The sequence below is a fragment of the Loxodonta africana genome, chromosome 24, assembly GCF_030014295.1.
Source record: "Loxodonta africana isolate mLoxAfr1 chromosome 24, mLoxAfr1.hap2, whole genome shotgun sequence".
Classification (NCBI taxonomy): domain Eukaryota; kingdom Metazoa; phylum Chordata; class Mammalia; order Proboscidea; family Elephantidae; genus Loxodonta; species Loxodonta africana.
This window is the reverse complement of record NC_087365.1, coordinates 19,661,440-19,682,772: the sequence shown is the minus strand read 5'-3', so window position 1 is coordinate 19,682,772 and position 21,333 is coordinate 19,661,440. Positions and strand designations below refer to the sequence as shown.

Genomic DNA, 21,333 nt, shown 5'->3' with positions numbered 1-21,333 from the left:
TAACTATGGAAGCCTGTGCTCAACTACTAACCTAAAGGTTTGGTAGTTTGAACCCACCCAGAGGCTCCATGGAGGAAAGGCCTGGTGATCTGCTTCCATAAAAATTTACAGCCAAGAAAACCTTATGGAGCAGTTCTACTCTGTAACACATGGGGTTGACAGCAATGGGTTTTGTTGTTGTTGTTGTTATGGTTTTTGTTTTAGTGTTAACTATTACCCCATATAGATATAGGCATGTATTTAAGTAAAACACAAAGAGTTTAAAGCTCTACATCATCTCATGAACACATACTTTGATGGCCAGAATAGGCATCCAAAAATTAGCAAGCTCATAGTCTGATGCCCTGTCAATTTCTTAATGACTGCACATAAAGCTAACCTAACATAAACTCACTACCTTTTCTAATTCTTCTCTTTCTTTTTTTACTACAATTTGATGCTTCGCCCAAGAATCGCTGGGTAGAAAAGAAACTGTAGAATCTATTATCTCCAAAGAAGTTTTGCTTTAGGATTCCTCCTTCCTAAGAACCCTAAGTAAAAAAAAAAAAAGTAGCAGGAGTTATTTCATAAGAATGATAAATGTGGAAGATCCTTATAATACATACTAAATGAAAATCATAGCTATGATTGTTGAGAAAGCAGTAGAATGATGGGTCTTGGAGTTGAGGTCAAAAAGCTCCCTTCCCTAAACTCAAACAGATGGTCTGTCTCTATGATGTTTGGTTCTCTTGCCACTGAGAATGTTCCTAAACTTTTTTGATTCTCAAACAAAAAATGAAATATGATATTGCCACGCGGTCCTAACCTGAATTTCCCCTCCCAGCTTCAGTTTTCAATGGAAAGAAAAACACAAATGTTTCTCTGTTAGGAAATCATGCTCATATGTGATGTTTCTATTCTGTTACAAATTTCTTCAGGCTTTTATTAGTTAGTGTAACAGCAGCTGCTATAACAAAGAAACCTTGCATTATCAGTAAGGTAACCAAAAGAAGTGTATTTTTTTCTCATATAACTGTTCAGTGTGGGTTTTTCTGGCCAGCGGTCAATTTCCTCCATGAAGAAATTTGGGACCCCAAGTTTCTGCTGCTTGATGATTCGTTATCCTTGAGGGCCCTGTTTTTGCTGACAGAAGGGGAAAAGAGGGTGTAAAAGGGGTGCCTGCTTCTAAACTGCCTTGGTCTGCAGGGGACACACCTCATTTCCACAACAATTCATGAACATCTCTAGCCACTCGATGTCACCTCCTTGCAATGATGCTGGGAAATGTTATTACCTGACTGGGCAGCCATTTCCCAGGGATGGTGTTCAACCACGGAAGAAGGACGCATTCTGGCACACAGTTGGCCATATTAGCCACAAAACGAGAGCCCATGCCTTCTAAGTTGTGCTACTTATGGAGAAGTTTTTATCACATCAAATACTTAGCTCTAACCCTTCCTTGGGACCTTTATCCCCTTCCTCCAATGACCATTCCTTGAGATGTGACTTCCTCAAGGAATCCTGCTCTGGCCCCATGGGCAAGAGGCACCAGGCATGTACCCTAGGGTATTTCCTATCACAGTGAATAATATCCTTATGTCACACCCATCTTCCCAATTAAGAAGGTAGTTCTGGGAGAGCAGAAACTCCTCCTATCTTATTTGTAACTCTATTCCTAGTGTCTAACACTGTCCTGGTGTATTACAAGTGTTCAGTAAAGTGGGAAAGAAGGAAGGGAGAGAGGGAAGAAGGAAGAGAGGAAAGAAGGGAGGAATGGAGGGAGGGAGAGAGAGAAGGAGTGAAGGAGGTAGGTTTTGAAGGGAGCTTAGCCCTGCTATCCATAATTTGCACCATATGGAATTTCAAAAGAGTAGCCAAGAAATGGGCTGGTGAGTTTCAGTCCCCTCCTCTTTGGAGAGATAGATGCTTACTCCTACACAAGCCCCCTTGGCAACCTCTGATGACAATTGAAAAATCAAAGATTTTTCTGCCTTTTGCCACTAAATGCCTCTAAATACAATGGAAAACTACTCAGAAATAAAAAGACATGAACTATTAATACAGGAAACAATATGGATGATACTCAAAATAATTTTGTGAAATGCAAGAAACTGGAGATAAAAATTTGCATACACTGTAAAATTTCATTTAGATAAAATTCTAGAAAATGCAAACTAATTTATAGTGACAGAAAGCAGATCTGTGGTTACCTGGAAACTAGGGTAGGGTCGTCTGGGGTCAGGAGTGGTGGGTAGGTGGAATTACAAAGGACATGAAGAAACTTTTGAGGGCGATGGATATGTTCATTATCTTGATTGAGGTCATGGTTTCATGGGTGTATATATTTGTAAAACTTATCAAATGGTACGCTTCAAATATGTGCAGTTTATTGTATGTCAATTATACCCCCAATAAGCTGTTAAAAAGTAAAATGAAAAATAAATCAATGTGAAGCTAAAGTGTGCTAACCCAGCACCACACCCCTCCATCCCATCATTTCCAGCCCTTGGATGATTTGTCTCTTGAAAGATATCTATCTTAAAAGGTATTTTTCTCCATGGTAAAGTTGGCAAGTGTGTGTTCATGGAACCCTTCAGAGAAACAGCAAAAATTCTGTTGACCCCTGTCTGAGGATGGCTTCCAGCCCAGGAGACAGCTGACCACAGGGATAGAGAGTAGGCCATTTGGACCTTCTTCTCTGTGTGCACACCTACATGCACACTTATAACCTCTCACAATTTCTTTCTGATCTTCTTCTTCCCAGGTTCCGTGGCCAAGCCCTTCACTGACCCCCCAGCCCAGGCCCCGAGCCACCCCCCATCGCTACGATGGCCGAAGACGCAGACATGCGCAATGAGCTGGAGGAGATGCAGAGAAGGGCTGACCAGCTGGCTGATGAGGTGAGGGAGGGAAACACGGGAAGGAAAGCTAAAGGTGGGGAGCTGGGGTTGTTTGTCTTATTCAGGTTCAGGTGGAAAAAGGGCTTCTATGGTCTCAAAAAAAAAGAAAAATTGGTGTGACTCTGACTTACTATACACCTGAGCCCTTAGGATAGGAATTGGTTGATTTCAAAACCTGCATACATATTAATATCTTGGTCCAAACTCCCAGTTTCTAGAAATCTTAGGACATCAAGGGGCACTAAGGAAAGCATTGTTTTTGGGTGTCCACTGGTACAACTCTAGCCCCAACTGTTCAATTTCACAAGCTTTGTGAACCAGTTGTTCGACATCACCACTATTCAAGTTAAATTTTGTAAACTGACAACTAAATAAACTGTATTAAAATCAAGGTAATAAATGCTCAAAACATATTTCATAATTATTTTACTACATTTTACTACTATCTCTGCTCTTGATGTTTTTGACATTTATTTATCTGTAGGGTGGGCATGGCCTGTTATCGTGAATGTCTTCCCAGCTTCACGTTCATCGACACCATGTTGGTAGTTAAGAATAAGACGTGGTAAGAGTACTTATACCACGGAAATCCACAAACACTACATAGCGGGTTTCGACTTCTTGTTTTCTTGATTGTCAAAACTGAGAACATGGTGGAGAAAATGTGAATGAGGCAGATTAAACTTAAAAGTCTCTACAGCCATTCCATTTTGAATTGCACAAAACAATTGAGAAATATTCTTCTAGTATTTGAAAGCCACTGACTATTTGAAATATTACCCTATTTAGCAAAGAAGTCATCTACATCATCACTGAATAAGTGAAGCTGTGACAAAAGCCTTCATTGTTGCCCTTTCACCTTACTGCTTAATGTAAATGAAAATATCATCCAACATTCATGTTAAAACTATATTCATCAGACAGTTGGCTGCAGACACAAGCATTTGGCAAAAATCACCACAAGCATCCTATGAGAATCAACTGGCTAAGTGGAGTTTATAATAAACAGTATTGTGTGTTTTATTATTATTTGTAGATTGTGCAATAATCATCCCTTCCATGATGAAAATAAGATACTTAAACACACGCATTCATGTATTTTTTCTAGAGAGCCGGTTGTTAAACATTTGCTAGCACACCACTGCTTCCAACCGTTCTATTTCAAACAGCAGCTGCTAACAGGTCTTCCAGGAAAGGCAGCATTCTTCAGGTTCTTGCAGAATCTTGTCGAAAATAAGTTTGTCACTTAAAAGCACTGCTTTTAGAAATCACAACCATTTCTTGGATTCTAGTAGTTTCAAAGTAACTGAGAAAAAAGTGGCAACATGGTACCCAAGGGAACATCATTGAGTTCAGGCTTTCAATCTCATCTAAGGATGGAGATAATTATTATAGCTGTCTCCTATAGGCTAGTTATGACGAACATGCTTGATTTTTGTCAGCCTAGAGTGACAGTTTAATTTTTATTGATAAGAACTTTCTATTGTGTTTCCAGGGGTTTTATAAGAAAGCTGATGTTATAAAACCAGTGCTGTCAAGTCGATTCCGACTCATGGCGACCCTATAGGGCAGAGTAGAACTGCCCCATAGAGTTTCCAAGGAGCGCCTGGCTGATGTTATATTCATCCCAATTCATAAAAAAATTATATTTATGTGTTCAAAAGTCAATGTTTCCACCAAATTAGTCCTCTGGGCTACATGAAATAATTTTTCATGCATCCTACACATGCAAAATTATCTTTTCATGATTACTTTGTCTTTGCTGTCAAGATCAGCTTCATGTAATTTGGATCTTTATGAAGATAAGCTGTAATCTAATTGCTTTAGGAAGTCTTATCATGTAGAAGAAAGCCTGATGGGAAAGAGATGTAAAATGGAAGGACTTCCTGTATTTTAGTTGTGAACTTAAAAGAACATGTGATAGTGACCCTTTGTGTTTCTCAAGGGAAGAAAGTATTTCTATGACTTTCTGAGCCTCTGGACCCTACACTTAAAATATTTATGTTTTTTCTTTTAGTCGCTGGAAAGCACCCGTCGTATGCTGCAACTGGTTGAAGAGGTAAGGAGTGAGCATATTTAAAGATCAAACTAACCCCTTGTGCTAGCATATTATTTCCCTAGACCCTACTGCCCCTCCCTGGGCCATGTCACCATTGATTCTAGTGTTAATTTGCCTGCCAGAAAGCCACATAAAGAGAGAGATGCTGTATTTAAATTACCATGTAGCTATCAAATTGTATTTACTCTCTCTCCCTGTTCCAGGCCACCTTTAGAGCTGGGATGCAGAGATAGATAATATTTCCAAGGAAATGCTCCTAAGAAATCACTAAGACTGAATCACTAAGGACATCAGAATGATTTCTAATATACAAAATCATTTACACGAAACATATTTGTAATGATTTTGATACCTGTAAGTCACATCTAATTTTGACATCCTGTTCTGACTTTAACCACGTATATGACTCTTAAAAATCCATGTAGGAATATCATATTTTCAGAAGTTGTTATATTGAGAGTCAGGCACTTAAATTTATGAAATAATAGGAAAATTCTTGAAGAAAGGGCAATAGCAAGTGCAACAACGTCAATACAGGCCCCCTTTTATATTCTCAAATTTGGATTGAACAGCCGTTTGCGAGGCATGGTTAGTGAATCCCAAACTATGTTTAAATGAGTAAAACAGAACAGATAGCAATAATGGGATCAAAAGGGCATTTGCAATAATCCGCACTCAGTCCAGTTTGGCAGAGCAGCAGCCAACCAGGAAGAATAAATGGATTAATTGAACTTGCCCATTGGGAGAGATGAAGTGGAAAAAAAATGGAATGGACTACATTTAGTTTAACCTAATAAAACAAGCCTCATGGTTTTTTATTGTGTGAGACGCTGCTTTCCCTATGCTTTGAAACTGGTTGACAATGTGTAAGTTCATGTGTGGTTAGAGACTGATTACCATAACCAAGGTACACACAGGCTTACTTGTGCTTACTTAACTAATCTGTAGTGCACAACTTCACCTCATGTGAAATTGGGTGCTAGACCGTGAGTACCTTGCTTACTGGTTAATCTGCCCATGCCGGTTATCGTTTTTAGAGATCTTAGGTGTTCTCTAGCAGAATGATTAAATGGACCTACCTATTCCACGCTACTGTAAATTGCTGGTGCAATGCCATGAAAAGGAAAAAAAATAAATTTTACAAAGTCTAAGAGGAAAGGGGACTGCTTCTCACACTATGGGAGCCAACATCTTCCTTTATTTCTACAGCTTCAGCTTCTCACCTGGGAATAAACTATGACTCAGTGTGAATGGCCACAGGAGGAGAAGGGGAGAATGAGGCCACCTCGAAGGGGGCTGGTAGACTTCACTAAATCTGTTTTCACAAACAATGACAATTGGTGCAACTTAGCACAAATTGGCCCCGACAGAAAGGCAGGCCCAGGGTGGGGTAGCACTAGAAAGCAGCCTTCAGTCTCTAGATAAAATGTTTTCTTCGCTCTGTCCTGGGGACACTGCTCATATACAGAAATATTTGACGACAAAGAAGGAGGCAGATATTCTAAATCAAGGGGTGCCAGTAAAGGTTTCAGAGTAGACTTATTCTCCCCCAACTTGCCATGAGGATAAACCAAAGGAACATACCTTGGTAATGTCCCTACCTGAGCTCTCACGTTAACCCAGAGCCCAGAAGTCAACTGACCTAATTACCTTGGCAAGTCTTTATGCCCTTCAACCATAGCCTCCAACCTTAATTTTCGTTTTCTTCTATGCGTATGCACATATGAAGTAAATTTCTAAAGCTCCAGAACTGTCACCAGTGTGCAATGTTGGAACGCTGCCTAGGATGTGGAAAGGGGTGGAACAAGTGTACCAGAACACACCACCTTGGAGGGACCCCTCACCCATCTGAATTCTGGGCCTCAAACGCTTCCTTTTTTGTGTCTTCTTAAACTGTTGGCAGTGTCAGCCAGTCTTGAAAGATGAGCATATGCTCTAATTTATTCTGAGAAAAATCTCAAAAGTGCTATTGATTGAAGTAGGATTCTCGAATCCTACATTCATTTCCTCTAAAGTGTTTCTTGATCAAGCATGAAGTCACATCTTAGAACAAAGAATAAAACAGATGGAAGCTATCTCCCACCTCTAGTAAACGAGAGGAGGCTATTAGACTTCCCATCCGTAGGAAATCATGAGCAAGGCATTATTAGAGTAGATTGATTTGCTCTTACTTTCTCCTGGATTATTTTATATTTATGGTCAAACACCCCTTATGTCTAGGCCATTGGCTATTTAGATGATGTCCTGCTTTTCAATCAAAAAGGAAATTCTCTTTAAAAGAGAATCAGCATTAAATATTAATCAAGGGTAGAAATCGTTTTGAAAATCTGAGCATTGAAATAGCAGGACCTTGCCCATGATCCCAAAGTACATCAGTGCTATCTATTTCGAATTGGGCTGACTTCTTACAGAAATTTAGTCTCAAAGACAGGAAAGGTTACTCAACTTAATGAAGTGTCTCTAAGGCAAAACATTTCACCTTCATTGGAATATATGACTTCTGAGATTATCACTCTATTCGTAATATACTCCAGAGTGTAACAGGGGGCAGGGAAGGTTGGGGGGGGGCGTCGCTTTTAACTGATGTCATCATCGCCGTTTCAAGGGCCATGGAAACTACACAGAGGTCAATGGGGAAAATTCAAAAAAGCTGAATACCACAGACAGGTAACAAGGTTAGAAATCATATAGCAGAATTTGCTCCCCCGGCCCCCATAATTGGGACCTATCTCTTTTAATAGATGCATCTCAACAAATATTTATGCAATGCCTAGCTCTGAGGGTAGGAGGGAAGATATAAATTGATATGTAGACACAGACATGTAAATAGTTTTCCAAATTCAAGGCCATAAGCTACCTTAGGCCCATAGAGGAGGGAACAATGGATTCTGATAGGAGAATCATGAAGGTATCCTCAAGGAGGGAGCATTTGACTTCAGGAAAGACAGGTAGACCTTGCTAATGCTAAATGCAGCAAATGAAGGCTGTACATTAATACCTTGGGCTGTGAAAAGGAGGCTGAGGAAAAGCCACACTGCTTTAACACTGCTTTAGAGCAGAATAATTCCAGTGAGCCACACACAGCTTTTACAAAGTGGTTACTGAGGGCTCCCTAACATTTTACGGATGATTTAGCATTTTTCCTTTAATACCAACTTCTGTTTCAAGATACTTTGGCCACGAGAATAGAATAAGCATTCTAAAGCTGTGTCTGTGCTATGTCTGCCAGACTTTCAGCTAAAAATGGAAAATTCAGGCAGAGCAGTTCTTTTCAGATATGCAGATTTGGGGTCTTTGGGAACTCCAGCAGTTAAGAGGGGGCCTGGAGAGTTCTGTTTTAGCTCAGATGCATTGGGCTTTGGGGAAAGCATCTCAGACTGGGAAAAGGAAGATAAAACATGTTCTGTAAACACCGTCTTAGTTCATCTGCAAAAAATAAAAATAGAGAAAGATATGAAAAAAGAAGAAGATCACTTAAATCTCCAACTCCTCTGTTTTTAAGTAGACAGCTTTACCAGAAATGTCAAACAGAAACCACAAATTGAGCTGAGATAAAAATAGAGCCACCTCCTCTCACGCCTAGCTTTTAAAACACATACTCTTTAAGGAATAGGAGAAGTATCCTGCCTCCCCTGAAATATCATCCCCATCCCTGCCCTTCTCCCTGGAGCTTCTGATCCCCCCAAGGAACAATCCAGTTATTATGATAGAAACTGTCAACAAAACAGTGGAGCCAAATGTAAGCTCCAACTTTTGTTGAGAACCTCATATGTGCCGGGTACTGTGCTTGCTAGGGGCAGTTGTCATCATCATCTTCCTCATCATCACCTACCTATCACCTAATTTAATCCATGTAACCACCTTTTACCATTACTTTGATCTCCATTTTACCAAGGAGGAAATTGAGGTACAAAATGGTTAATTAACTTCCTTGTGACACACAGCTAATAAAAGGCAGAGATGAAATTAAAACCCAAATCCACCTGATTCCAGAGAGTGAATTCTTAGTCATAGCACCTAACTTTCCTTCCACTAGCAACTTCTACAACATTTTTTTCTTTGAGAACACCACAAAAAGTGTAAGGATCTAAGAAAACCAACAAAGTGCTCATTCTGAACTGACTGGAATTCCACTCAAATTAAATCCTGCATCTTACTGTGATCCTTTCTGAACCAAGCAGGATCTCCTTAGAGTTTAGCTTTTAGCAGCCTTCACATTCTGGAGCTCATTTTATCCTCATAACCACTCTGGAAAGTAGTGGGAGTGTTACTGCCTCCAGATGACAGATGGGGAAACCGTGGAACATGGCAAGTGACTCAAGAGCTACACGACTGCAACGATAGGTGTAGAATTTAGAATTACTGATTCCCAAATCCTAGGTCTGCCCGACCGACCAAATTACCCTTCACACTGAGAGGCAGAGTTGATAAACCATGTGTTTGTCTACCTCTTATCCTTAGTGTCTGGGGCAGAGTTGAAACTCGATAAATATTTGTTGAATGAATTAATCAATTAATGAATAAAATAATGAATGAACAAGTGAGAGAGGGAGAGTTAGTGAGTGAGTGAATGAGCCAACCTATCAAACCACCCAACCTTGTTTGGCATCTCTCCCCTTATTTTAAATATGGGGAAACATCCTGAAAGATCAGGTGACTTATCCACTGTCTTTTGACTAGTTGGTGGCAGAGCTAAGAACACAGCCCAGCCTTCCTGCCTCCACCATCAGTGCTCTCTGCTTCTGTTCTTTCACATTGGGGCAACCTAAAAAAACTCTTGCTTCTTCAAATTAGCTCTGTAATCATTCCAGTGCCGAAACATTCAGCACCAAATTAGACCAAAGTGAAATTACACTTGTAGGGCTCCATCTCCATAGAAAAGATCAAGAAAGTGTAGATAGATGAGAGTTGGACTGACCAAAAGGAAATCATTCATCTGCTTCCCATCAGCTCTCTCCAATAGAATGGAACAAGGATCATACGCTTGGCCTTGAGTTGGGTCCCCAAGGAAAAACGCTCTCTGAGATGCCTCTGTCCTCACCAGAAGTTGCCTCATCACAGCCATATGTCTAAGTCAACTGCTTTTCTTAATTTCCTGTTCATAAACAATAGCTAAAATATCACAAAAGAGCACAGGGATTGTTAAAATATAGGTTAGTGTAGTTGAAAGTCAATTTATATCCAAAAACATCCTGCTTATGAAAAAAATTTTTTAAAGGCTTTGTGGTCTAGAGTCTTGCTACTCAATGTGGGTTCCTGCACCAGCAGCATCAGTACCATCTGGGAGTTTGTTAGAAATGCAGAACCTCAGGCCTTCCTCATTCCTACTGAACCAGAATCTACATTTTAACAAGATTCCCAGGGGATTCGTATGCACACTGAAGTTTGAGAAGTAGTAGTCTAGAAGCTTTTATAGTAGTTGGTAATGGTGATATTTTTAGTTTGCCTTGATATCCTGCTATCACTGTATTTTCTGGTTCTATTTACTTTATAGACACATAGTGCTTACTATAGGCCAGGAACCACCATTCTAGCACATTACACATATTTATCTATTTAATTCATATATAACAACCCAATGAGGTGTATACTAGCATTATCCCTGTATTACGAATCAGAGGACTGAGTTTCAGAGCAATTACTACACTTGCTCAAGGTCCCACAGCTAGGAAATGAAATTACCAGGATTGCAGCCCAGGCAATCTGGCTCTGGAGTCCATGCTGACTAATGACTACCAAAGTCATCCTCAGCCATCTCTCTACAAACTGCGTCCTGGCTTTGCAAGTAAGGCCTATCAAAACGTGTTCAAAAGCAGATAGGCTTTTGTGTCTGGGGGAGTTAATTTAATTGTATACATTCTCTGAAGATGTTGGTTTATAAAACCTCACAGAAATCATTTCAGTGTTTTCTTTCATTTTTAGAAGCACTAGTAGAATTTAATTTGTAAAATACTGTTTTTTTTTTTATTAAAAACACTCTTGATCTCCACTAACATCTTTCTCTCTTTCTTAGTTCAAAGTCAGTCAGTGGAAAATAAATGGGGCTACAAAAGATGTCTTATTTTAGAATTTATTCTGGGGTCCACCATGAACTTCCTTGAAAAATCAATTAATCCAAACTGTAAGCAATCCTATTTTATACTTACTAACAGGCACCCTGTCAAATGGAAGGTCTTTGCTTAGCTTTAACTTTAATCTTAATCTAGGAATTCTTAGAGTTGATAATTTCTAAGTATGAGCAATGAGGAAATCTCTGCTTCTTCCCCCTACCCACCACCTCCCACTGCTGTCCCCACAATAATTCAGGTGGTGTTTGATTTATTTAGAAATAAGGAGTGACATGGGAAGTGCCTTTTGAAGACCTCTCCTGCCCAAGACAAGTGAAGCACAGCTGTGGAGGAGTTATTTTCTCACAACACCCTACCATGTGCAGAATTTTAAATTTCAGAATAAGGAACCCCTGTTTCTCATCTGCCAGTCCGTTTTCTAAATCTCATAGCCCTCTTCATAGAAAGAAAATGGGACTGTGAGTTTCCTTTTGAGCTGTGTAGCTCAACTTTGGTGTAAGCCATATCCTCTTGATAAATCTAGAAATCTCACCTCCCCCCACGTTTCTTACATGTCTTCCGGTTGGACATCCCTCCCCAACTCAGTGATATTTTCTGAGATATCATGCTGAAGAAGAAGATTTATTCTAGAAAATTTTGAAACATTTGCTTTCTGTGGTTTGTGTTAGGAACACTATAGGCATTTTTATTTTCCCAATATAAATTTACAGTACAATAGCTCTACGCCATGGAGACCGTGCTTCATCCCCCTCCACTTCCACCCACCTGTAAGAGTCATGGATTGAGCAAGTGCACAAGTACCCTTCCTCCAAGCCCCTCCCAGCTCCTAAATGCTCTCGCCATATTTCTTCCCTTTGGTCCTTCTTCATTTTCCATTTCTAGGGCTAATTGTCCTTTTTACTGATGTCTCTCTTTCTCTCTTTTCTCTCTCTAACTCCTTTTCAACTTTGCTACCATTATTGGAATGTAGAGTAAAGATGCTGGTATCAGGACTTTGGTTATGTTGGATGAACAAGGAGGTAAGTTCAGATATCTTCAGTAAGAACAATTCTTTGTCTGAATAAAGTGCATTTTTTAAATTATTTTGCAAATGCAAGTAGTCATTTTGGCATGTGTTACACGTATATGAGTATAAGGGTTCTAGAATTTTTATCTTGCTTTTTTTCCCCCTCTGTAGAAAAGATGGGTAAATATGTGGAAAGGTTGAGGCCTTCTTCATGACTGAATGAAAGGTACTACTATCCCTGTTATATATGCTGGGGTAACAGGATTTTGAAGGCGACAGCCATTTGTTTGCAATTTTTTTTTTTAAACAATAGTGTTTTGAGAGGTGTGAGAATTCTCTTATCCTCCTTGCCCCCAATCTTTTCCATAAATTTGGTTTCCTTCAAATAATTTTTAGATAGAATAGGAGAGTAGTGTGTCATGCTGTTCACTGCTTTTGACCATCTTAATTTAGTATCTGGCAGTTTAGACTTTCAGTTTATTCTGTGCTTCCCTTGAGTAAATAGAAGCCGTTTTAAACAGGATATGACCAGTGGGAGATCCTTTGGAAAATGGGAAATTGAACCAATTGAAATATTTTGCAAAAAAAAATTTATTATTATTATATGCAGTGTTAGAAGAAATGGAAATTAAAGGGCCAGCATTTTAGTATGGCATCTCCATACCCTAAAGTGGAACCCTAGAAGGGTAATACCGTAATTTTTCTTTTGTCTCAACATATCTAGCCATATGGTGATGTTTTACTAATTCTAGCCACAAATTTGTCCCAGATTCTATTTTGAATTCTTGTCATAATAGATTTTTGATAAAATGTTTTTCTTTATGCAGTTTTTGTGAAAGTGTTAGAAAATTCTTCAGAACTCTGAGAGTTTTTTATGTAAAAGATAAACACATAAAACATATTCACAGCCTGGAACAACATAAACAAAGTCTGAACATAGACCTCAAACTGGGGAGAAGAATTGTCATGTAGATAGCAACATAAGGCACTTTTCCCTAAAATTGAGAGTGCCCTTATATAACATCAAAAAGAAGGACAACAGGCCAAGAGCAAAATGGACACAGGATAAAAATGATCAGTTTACAAATGAACATATGAAATTATGCTTCTGCCTCATTCAGAATCTAAGAAAGTTTGAAACAACAATAATGAGATACCACTCTTTAAGTAGCAGACTGACAGAGATTTTAAAAACTGACAATAACCAGTGGTGGTGAGTATGTGAGGAAACAGGGACTGTCATTCTACAGATGGGTATTGTACAAATGTTTTGAAGAACTATTTGATAATATTTCAGTTTTTGAAATGCAAGCATCTTTGACCAAGACATTCCACTTCTAGAATTGTACACTGCAGGTATACGTTTACAATTGCACAAAGAAAATTTTACATGCCTTATCTATAATAGTATAAAACTGGAAATGATCTAAATGTCTGTTAGTGAGGAAACCAACCAAATTAATTATGGTTCGGTCCTAAAAGGAATACAGATAGTCCCCAACTTACAATGGATTTGAGTTACAACAAAGAATGGTGCTTACAACCATCGATTTGTTTTTTTTTTTTTTTACATCTTACAATTAGTAATATGTACTACATACAATGTTGCAGTACAAAATTTGCTGTTATCATTCTCATGCCAACCCCCAAAGACAAATAAAGACTGGATTTATAAAGATACTGATAATAAAAAGCAATAGTAATGAAAACTAAAAAAAAAAAAATGAGGTATTCAACGTACGTCAGAACTGATTTACAGTGGAGTCGTTGGAATGGAAACCTGTCGTAAGTCGGGGATTTCCTGTATTCTGCAACCATTACAATAAGTGAGGTAAATCTTTACTGACTGATGGGGAGTTGGGGCAGGGGCAGAGAGGGACTGAAGGGAGGCGTATCAGTTTGAGTCTTCTGGGAAGCAAACGACAAAAAGAAATTAGACGTGGAAGAAATTTATTGGGGAAAACATCTGTGATGGATCAAGGGGCAAGGGAGCAGTAGGCAGGGAGAGCCTTCAGACTATGATGCAGGTCTGATACCTGTCGAAGGTGAGGGGGAAAAAAAGACGATTGGGTAGGATAAGCCTCAGACTGCAGTGCAGTCTGAAGAAGCCTAAGCCAGGACCATGGAAAGCCCCAGAACAAAGCTGGCCCATTAGAGGAGCTCCACACTGGGCAGGAATGTCCCAGCTCTAGTACTCCATTGTGCCCAGCCATTAGCTAGAAGCATCCTAGGGGAGCATGCATGGCCTAGAAGTAAACAACTCAGAGGACCCCATAGGTGCAGCAGCTGGAGGCTTCAGTAATCCACAATCCTCTTCCTAGCAGGTGAAGTGCAATCTGAGGGGCACAGCTCCATGGTTGTCTTATAAGGACTTTTATTTCTACATTTATTTTTGTACTAAACTTTTTAAATAAATACTCATCAACTGGAGCTCTGCTGGCACAGGAGTTAAGAGCTCGGTGGCTAACCAAAAGGTCAAATCCACCAGTTGCTCCTTGAAAACCCTATGGGGCAGTTCTACTCTGTCCTATAGGGTTGCTATGAGTAGGAATTGACTTGATGGCTACAGTTTTGGATACTCACAAATCAGCAAAAAAAGAAAATCAATAAAAAAATTTTTTTTTAATAATTGTATGGCTATACCACATTCTGTTTATCCACTCATCTGTTAATGGACGTTGTTGATGGACACTTGGGTTGTTTCCATCTTTTGGCTATTGTGAATAACCCGGTAACCAATCGCCATCGGTTCAATTCCAACTCACGGCAACCCCGTGTGTGTCAGAGCAGAACTCTGCTCCCCAGGGTTTTCAGTGGCTGATATTTTAGAGCTAGGTCACCAGGGCTTTCTCCCAAGGCATCTATGAGTGGGCTCGAACCACAAACTTTGCAGTTAGCAGCTGAGCACATTAAACTTTGCACCACTCAGGGACTCCACTACTGTGAATAATGGGATAGAAACCCTGGTGGCATAGTGGTTAAGAGGTATGGCTGCTAACCAAAAGGTTGGCAGTTCGAATCCCCCAGGAGTGCCTTAGAAACCCTGTGGGGCAGTTCTGCTCTGTCCTAGAGGGTCGCGATGAGTTGGAATTGACTCGACGGCAGTGGATTTGGTTTTGGTTTTTTATTCAGGCATAAAGAGAAATGAAGTTCAGATACATGCTACAACACGGATGAACCTTCAAAGCTTTATGCCGAGTGAAATAAATCAGACATAAAAGGACAAATATTGTATGATCCCACTTCTATGAAATATCCAGAATAGGCAAATGTATAGAGATCAAAGTTTATTAGTGGTTCGCAGGGGTGGGTGGAAGGGGGAAATGGTTGGGTATGCCTTCAAGGGCACTAAGTTTCCATTAAGGTGATGAAAAAATTTGGAAATGGATAGTGGTGATGGTTGGACAACAGGGCGAATGTAATTAATGTCGCCGAATGGTACATGTAAAAATGGTCGAAGTGGCAGATGTTGTGTTATATGGATTTCACTACAATAAAAATAAACAAAGAAAAAAATTGGACATTAACACAATTGCCTTCTTCCCATTTTTTTGAAATACAGTTTCCCAAAATGTTTAATTAAAAAAAAAAGAGTCTAGTGGAGTTGTATTTTAAAGGAATTACAATCACTGTGGCAGTCTTCAGAATTCCCAAAGTGAATTTGCTATAACTATGAGACTTGATGGCTTGGTCTGTGTAAAAGTTTTCCATGTTTTGAAACTCAAGATGTATCAAGTCATTGCTTTTTTGCCTTTTTTTTTCTTTTTAATAGCAGGTGCCAATACAGAAGAGTGGTATCTCATATCCAGAGCAAAACTGACATACACTGAATTTTTTTAGTTAATAATTTGCATGTGAAGTGAGTTTGAGAAAGGTTCAGGATCGTGCCCTTTTTTCCTCTAACTATAAATATTGACATAAAGACATGAAAAATAATACATGTAAACCTAGAATCAAAAAGAGAGAAACTGAATAACATGTTTACTTGGGTCGCAAATTTAATTGTACTTTTCTGAAGAAAAGATATAATTTGGCTAAAGCCTCATATGAATACAAAAACGTATTACTCTTGTGCACAAACGATGCTCAGGAGCATCTATTATTCTCTGAAAAACACAATGTCTGTTTGCCAGATATCCCCACTAGATAGTTTATGTTCTCAGCTAAGACGTTTCTGTTGTGGCGATACCACATGAAATGCGAGATTCCTCAGTTAAACATATTTCCTAAGATAGCCTGCGTTTTATCAGATACGTGGTAGATAGATTGATACGGATAAGAAACATGCAGGTGTAAAACCACCAAAGGTGGATGGTTTCCGTCTGGTTTTAGGTGATATTCCTTCCATTTATACTACAGTATGAAATTAGGACCTTTTTAAATGACAGATGAGCATAAGTCAACAACTATCTTGCTATGCCTTTGTAAATGCATTTTAATTCTAATTATGCCATGTTTAGTTGTCTAGATCAGTAACGGCTTCAAAATTTCTTTTCAGCTATATTCTGCTCATATTTTCTATGCCTGAGCACTAAAAGTATTAACTATCTCTACCCAATAGGAGCCTCAAGAAGCAACCATCCTTCTAAAGAACAATTCCAACCACTATTGGGTCAGGCCAGACCACTCCAGGTGGCCTGGCTAAACAGTTGCACACGGAAATTCCTTGTGGGATTCTTGTTTTACACTTAGGTAACAGGAGACACCAGAGCACACTCAGTATGACACATGCCCTGGAAATATACCAAGTCCTGGGACTTTTATTCCCCTAGACAACTTGTCTCCAAGACAACCCCCTATGAAACAATCTTGGCACTAATGTGGGATGATTTAACCTTTCACCTCTGTATCCTTGTTCCTTTCATTGCTCTCTGCTGAGGTATACATTTACTTTGATGCTGAAGCTGTGCCTCTTGGGAAAATCCCCTGGGATCAGCTCCAAACTAAACAGTGAATCTTTGACCCCTGCCTAGCAGAGCAAAGGCAAAGTAAATCCCCATCAAGAAAGCCAGTCAATTGAGACTAGAAGGACCCTGGAGGTCATGGTCCCCAGACCTTCTGTTAGCCCAAGACAGGAACCATTCCCAAAGCCAACTCTTCAGACAGGGATTGGACTGGCCTATGGGATAGAAAATGATAATGGTGAAGAGTGAGCTTCTTGGATGAAGTAGACACATGAAACTATGTGGGCAGCTCCTGTTTGGAGAGGAGATGAGAGGGCAGAGGGGGTCAGAAGCTGGCAGAATGGACACGAAAATAGAGAAGGAAGGAGTGTGCTGTCTCTATTTTGGCTTCAATAGTATTAACTTGCTCTGAGATTCAATAAAACTTCTCTGGAAGGGCAAATACATGAATGTGTATTTCCACATACCACAATCCATGCTTACTTCAGCTGTATTAGTTGAGGGTCTGAGCCCAGACCTTCTTCCAATGCCTCTTAACCCAGCACTCCAGGAAGCCATTAACTATTACACCCTTATACATTGGTGGGTCAGTGGAGGCTTGAACGTTGCTATGATGCTGAACAGGTTTCAGTGGCACTTCCAGACTTAGACAGACTTCTAAAAACTCAGCCAACGAAAACCCTATGGATCACAATGGTCTGATCTGCAACCAGTCTTGGGGATGGTACAGGACCAGCAGCGTTTCATGCCTTTGCACATGGGTTGCCATGACTCAGGGGCCAACAACAATTCCTGCCTGTACTTATAATGGTTCTTCATTTGACGATGTTGAGTTCCTTTTCCCTCCACTCATCCTCTCACTCAAATAGTTAATTTGATCTACAAACTAATTTCTTGCATTCTTTAATAGAAACTAGAGTGAAGCTTTCCAAAAAGTAAAAGCACTTTCCTGAAATGGAAAGAATTATCATCCTTTTTTTTTTTTTTTTAAGCCCTTTTAAGACATCGCTGGACTTGTATTCACTCAGCAGAAGTTTGCTGGCAACACACTGCTATTTCTTCCAGTTGCACAAGGCTGGATAAACGCTCTGAGCATTTTGTTTTCACCGGTCATGTGAAGAGTAGAGCTGAGACAGCAGGTCCCTAACAAGCTAAATTCTATTCTTTAGCCCCACAAAAGAGGACACAATAGGTGGGCCCACCTTAGTGTTTCCAAATGACAGTTTCCACTGTACGATTTAAAGTGAAATTGTTTTAAAGTGAGTACTTTTGCTCTTAGGCTGGAAACCAATTTATCAGTTTTATTCACATCATGTCTTTATTCCCAGAGGCTTAAGCATGCAGGCATGAAAATGTAAATAAAATGAGGAATAGAAATGGAATTAGGTTTTGTAATCAGATGGCCAAGACACCTCATTGCTGCTTTCCTTTAAAGGTCTTAAAAGCTGTTTTAAAAATCCCTTCAATAAGCTTGTAGTTACCTGAATTTGGTGACACAACTTTTGAAAAATTGAGTTAGTGTATGTAACCTTGGCAACCTAGAAGTACAATTCGCTTTTATGACTATCAATCTGTCTCAGATATGCTAAGGTCAGCTTTGCCGACAGCGATGACACAGTACTGTTTTATGTCCCAATCCATCACCCCTCCAAAGAGACCCGTGTGGTCATCCTCCTGCTCTGCACCTGGGATTGGTATCTAGCATGCCACCACTACAAAACCAAACCAAACCAAACCTATTCCCGTCGAGTGGATTCCGACTCATAGCGACCCTATAGCATAGAGTCTGAGAAAGCAAAAAAAAATAAACCAAACCCACTGCTGTCCAGCGATTCTGACTCATAGCGACCCTATAGGACAGGGTAGAACTGCCCCATAGAATTTCCAAGGAGCACCTGGTGGATTTGAACTGCCGACCTTTCGATTACCAGCCATAGCTCTTAACCACTATACCAATAGGGAAAGCAAGGGGCAGAGATGTGACATGCCTTCCAAAGCTCTCATAGCAAGTAAGCCATAGGATGACAAAGGAATTAAAAGGTCCCAGTTATTTATAACATTGCCGTGCTACCATAATACGGTTTTATTTATGGCTTCTATGAATGAAGCATTCTCAAGCAAGAACTGACCATGGGCTACCTTTGGCTTAGAGATCCATTACTAGGGGAAGAAAACAGATCTGATACCCTTCGCTAATGATTGCTGTTGTTGTTGTTGCTTTCTCCAAAGAAGAAAACTGTCTGCCCTTACCTGGTCAAGGATGCTTACAACCAAAAGATTTAGCTATTTAAAGGTGAAACAGATAACTTTCCTCGTGTGGCATGTACTCTAAATGCTGAAGCCTAAACTAACACCCTGTTTTTCTTTCTCTTGAGTTTCACTGGTGTCTGAGTAAGTGAATATGCTGGGCTCTTTTCCTGGACATTCAGAATGGAGCAGGCCTACCTACCCCATCCCATCCTGTTTGAATTACCAGCTATTCTGAGCATCGTTTTTGTTCATTTCCTTCCACCCGTGCCAGCGTAGGGCAGCGGCAGCCGTCTGCGGCAGTGCATCTTCTTGGACCACGCATTGTAATCTCTCTCTTTCTCTTTCTAATTCCATTTCACATAGTCATTTCTCATGTTCTGTTGGAAACCCCCAAAAAATTCATTCCACGCTGTCATCCCTCTGTCCTAACCAGAACAACTCGATCGTGTCGAAGAAGGCATGAACCATATCAACCAAGACATGAAGGAGGCCGAGAAAAATTTAAAAGATTTAGGGAAATGCTGTGGCCTTTTCATATGTCCTTGTAACAAGTAGGTACTGGGTACCAGCTCTAATCTGTGGCGTCCAGTTTTCTTTCTTTCTTTTTTTTTTTCTTTTTTAATGTCAAAGTGAATGTCTGAAGTTTTGTCTTTTTTTTCTTTGTCCTTTTCCATCTGCTTCATTCTGTGGGGATAAAATACTTGTGTTTAATCAGAACAACTGGAACGCATTGAGGAAGGGATGGACCAAATCAATAAGGACATGAAAGAAGCAGAAAAGAATTTGACGGACCTAGGAAAATTCTGCGGGCTTTGTGTGTGTCCCTGTAACAAGTAGGTGCTGCCTGCCTGCCTGCAGCTTTGGTCTCCTCCAAGGCCCATCTACAAGCCTTGACCAGCTCATTCCTGCCGGGCACATAGGCAGGATGAGCGTGTGGCATGCAGAACAGATCAACACCGTCTCCAATGCATTCATTTCATAGCATAGATGATACTAGTGGGAGTTACCTGGTGATGCATTACAAATCAGGCATACTACAGCGAAAGCTTCACTGCCAGCAACTTTTCTTGATGAACGTTTCAACATTTTCCAGAAAGTGTACCTTAGACAGAGCCCAGCCTCAAGACAGAGGCACCAGGGAACTTTTATTATCTCCAATCCCAAGAGCCAAAATTGCAGATTTAGAAAAGGCTGGAGGTACGTTTGGAAGAAGAGAAACACATATACCAAGGTTTGATTTCCCAAGAGTAAAAGAATCAGGTAATTTGGCCTAAGCGAGCACTTCTGTAAGTTAGAGAGTGTGCACAGATCCTCCCTTTCTACTGCCAGTCACTTGCCGTATCCGGTCAGTGATTAGCCTGCAGGTGCCTTAGCTGCACCTGACTCGGGGGCCATGAACCCTTCCGCGAGAAGCGCTCGGATTTGGCCCTAATTGAACCCATTCCTCTCAAATGCTTCCCCTTGGAAGATCTACCTGTACACTGGCTGAAATGTTGAAATGTGTAGATTTTGCATGCACAACATCACAAAACATTCAACTGTTCTCTAGGTTCTGCAACGCTTTTTCTGGAATGTAGCAGACAATGTGACATGTGGTTATAAAGGTTTGCAATAGAAGGAACCTGAAACCGAGGGTTCTGGAAGGTAGCCTCATTTGACTAGCAGTGGGGAAAAAAATGCATGAGCAGACTGCCCAACATGCATTTGAAAAATTACACTCATTACCCCATCTCCCTCACTCCTCTCACTTCCCCCTTTTAAAAGAACCCCTCTTCCTAACCCTTTCCTGATCCCAGCTTTTAGAATAGAACTTGCTTCCATTTCCAGCTGATTATATGACCATTCGCAGCCATTAAACTTTGAGGCTGGTTTAAAATATCCCACTTCCTATTTAGAAGGCGGAGGGGCTCGATTTAAATAATCTTTAAAAAAAAAAAAGATTGATCTACAGTAAACCTTGATCAACTGGAATCTGGCTAACTGGAACCCTCAACTGTATTTATACGTTTGCTCCATTCCACTTTAGCAAAAAGAGACAATTTTTTTTTTTTTTTTTAAATCACATCAGGGATTCAAAATGGTTTTTCTTCCAGGGCTGTCTGTTTAGTAAGTATTCTCTCACTCAGCTTCTACCCTCCTACCAGGGACGGATCACCCAATAAGCAAG

The 21,333-nt window shown here is 40.1% G+C and overlaps 1 protein-coding gene across 2 annotated transcripts in view; it reads left to right on the top strand.

Moving 5' to 3' along the window:
* The first annotated feature begins 2,540 nt into the window (after positions 1-2,540).
* SNAP25 (synaptosome associated protein 25) overlaps positions 2,541-21,333 on the top strand; it is a 29,804-nt gene continuing 11,011 nt past the window's right edge. Inside the window, exons 1-4 of one of the 2 annotated variants that reach the window (XM_003411499.4) lie at positions 2,541-2,879; positions 4,897-4,938; positions 11,977-12,025; positions 19,882-19,999. In XM_003411499.4, coding sequence (XP_003411547.1) covers positions 2,808-2,879; positions 4,897-4,938; positions 11,977-12,025; positions 19,882-19,999 — 281 coding nt within the window. In that variant the 5' untranslated portion in view covers positions 2,541-2,807. Of the gene's footprint in view, positions 2,880-4,896; positions 4,939-11,976; positions 12,026-19,599; positions 19,718-19,881; positions 20,000-21,333 lie in introns of both variants that reach the window. The other variant, XM_003411500.4, reaches the window with a different exon arrangement.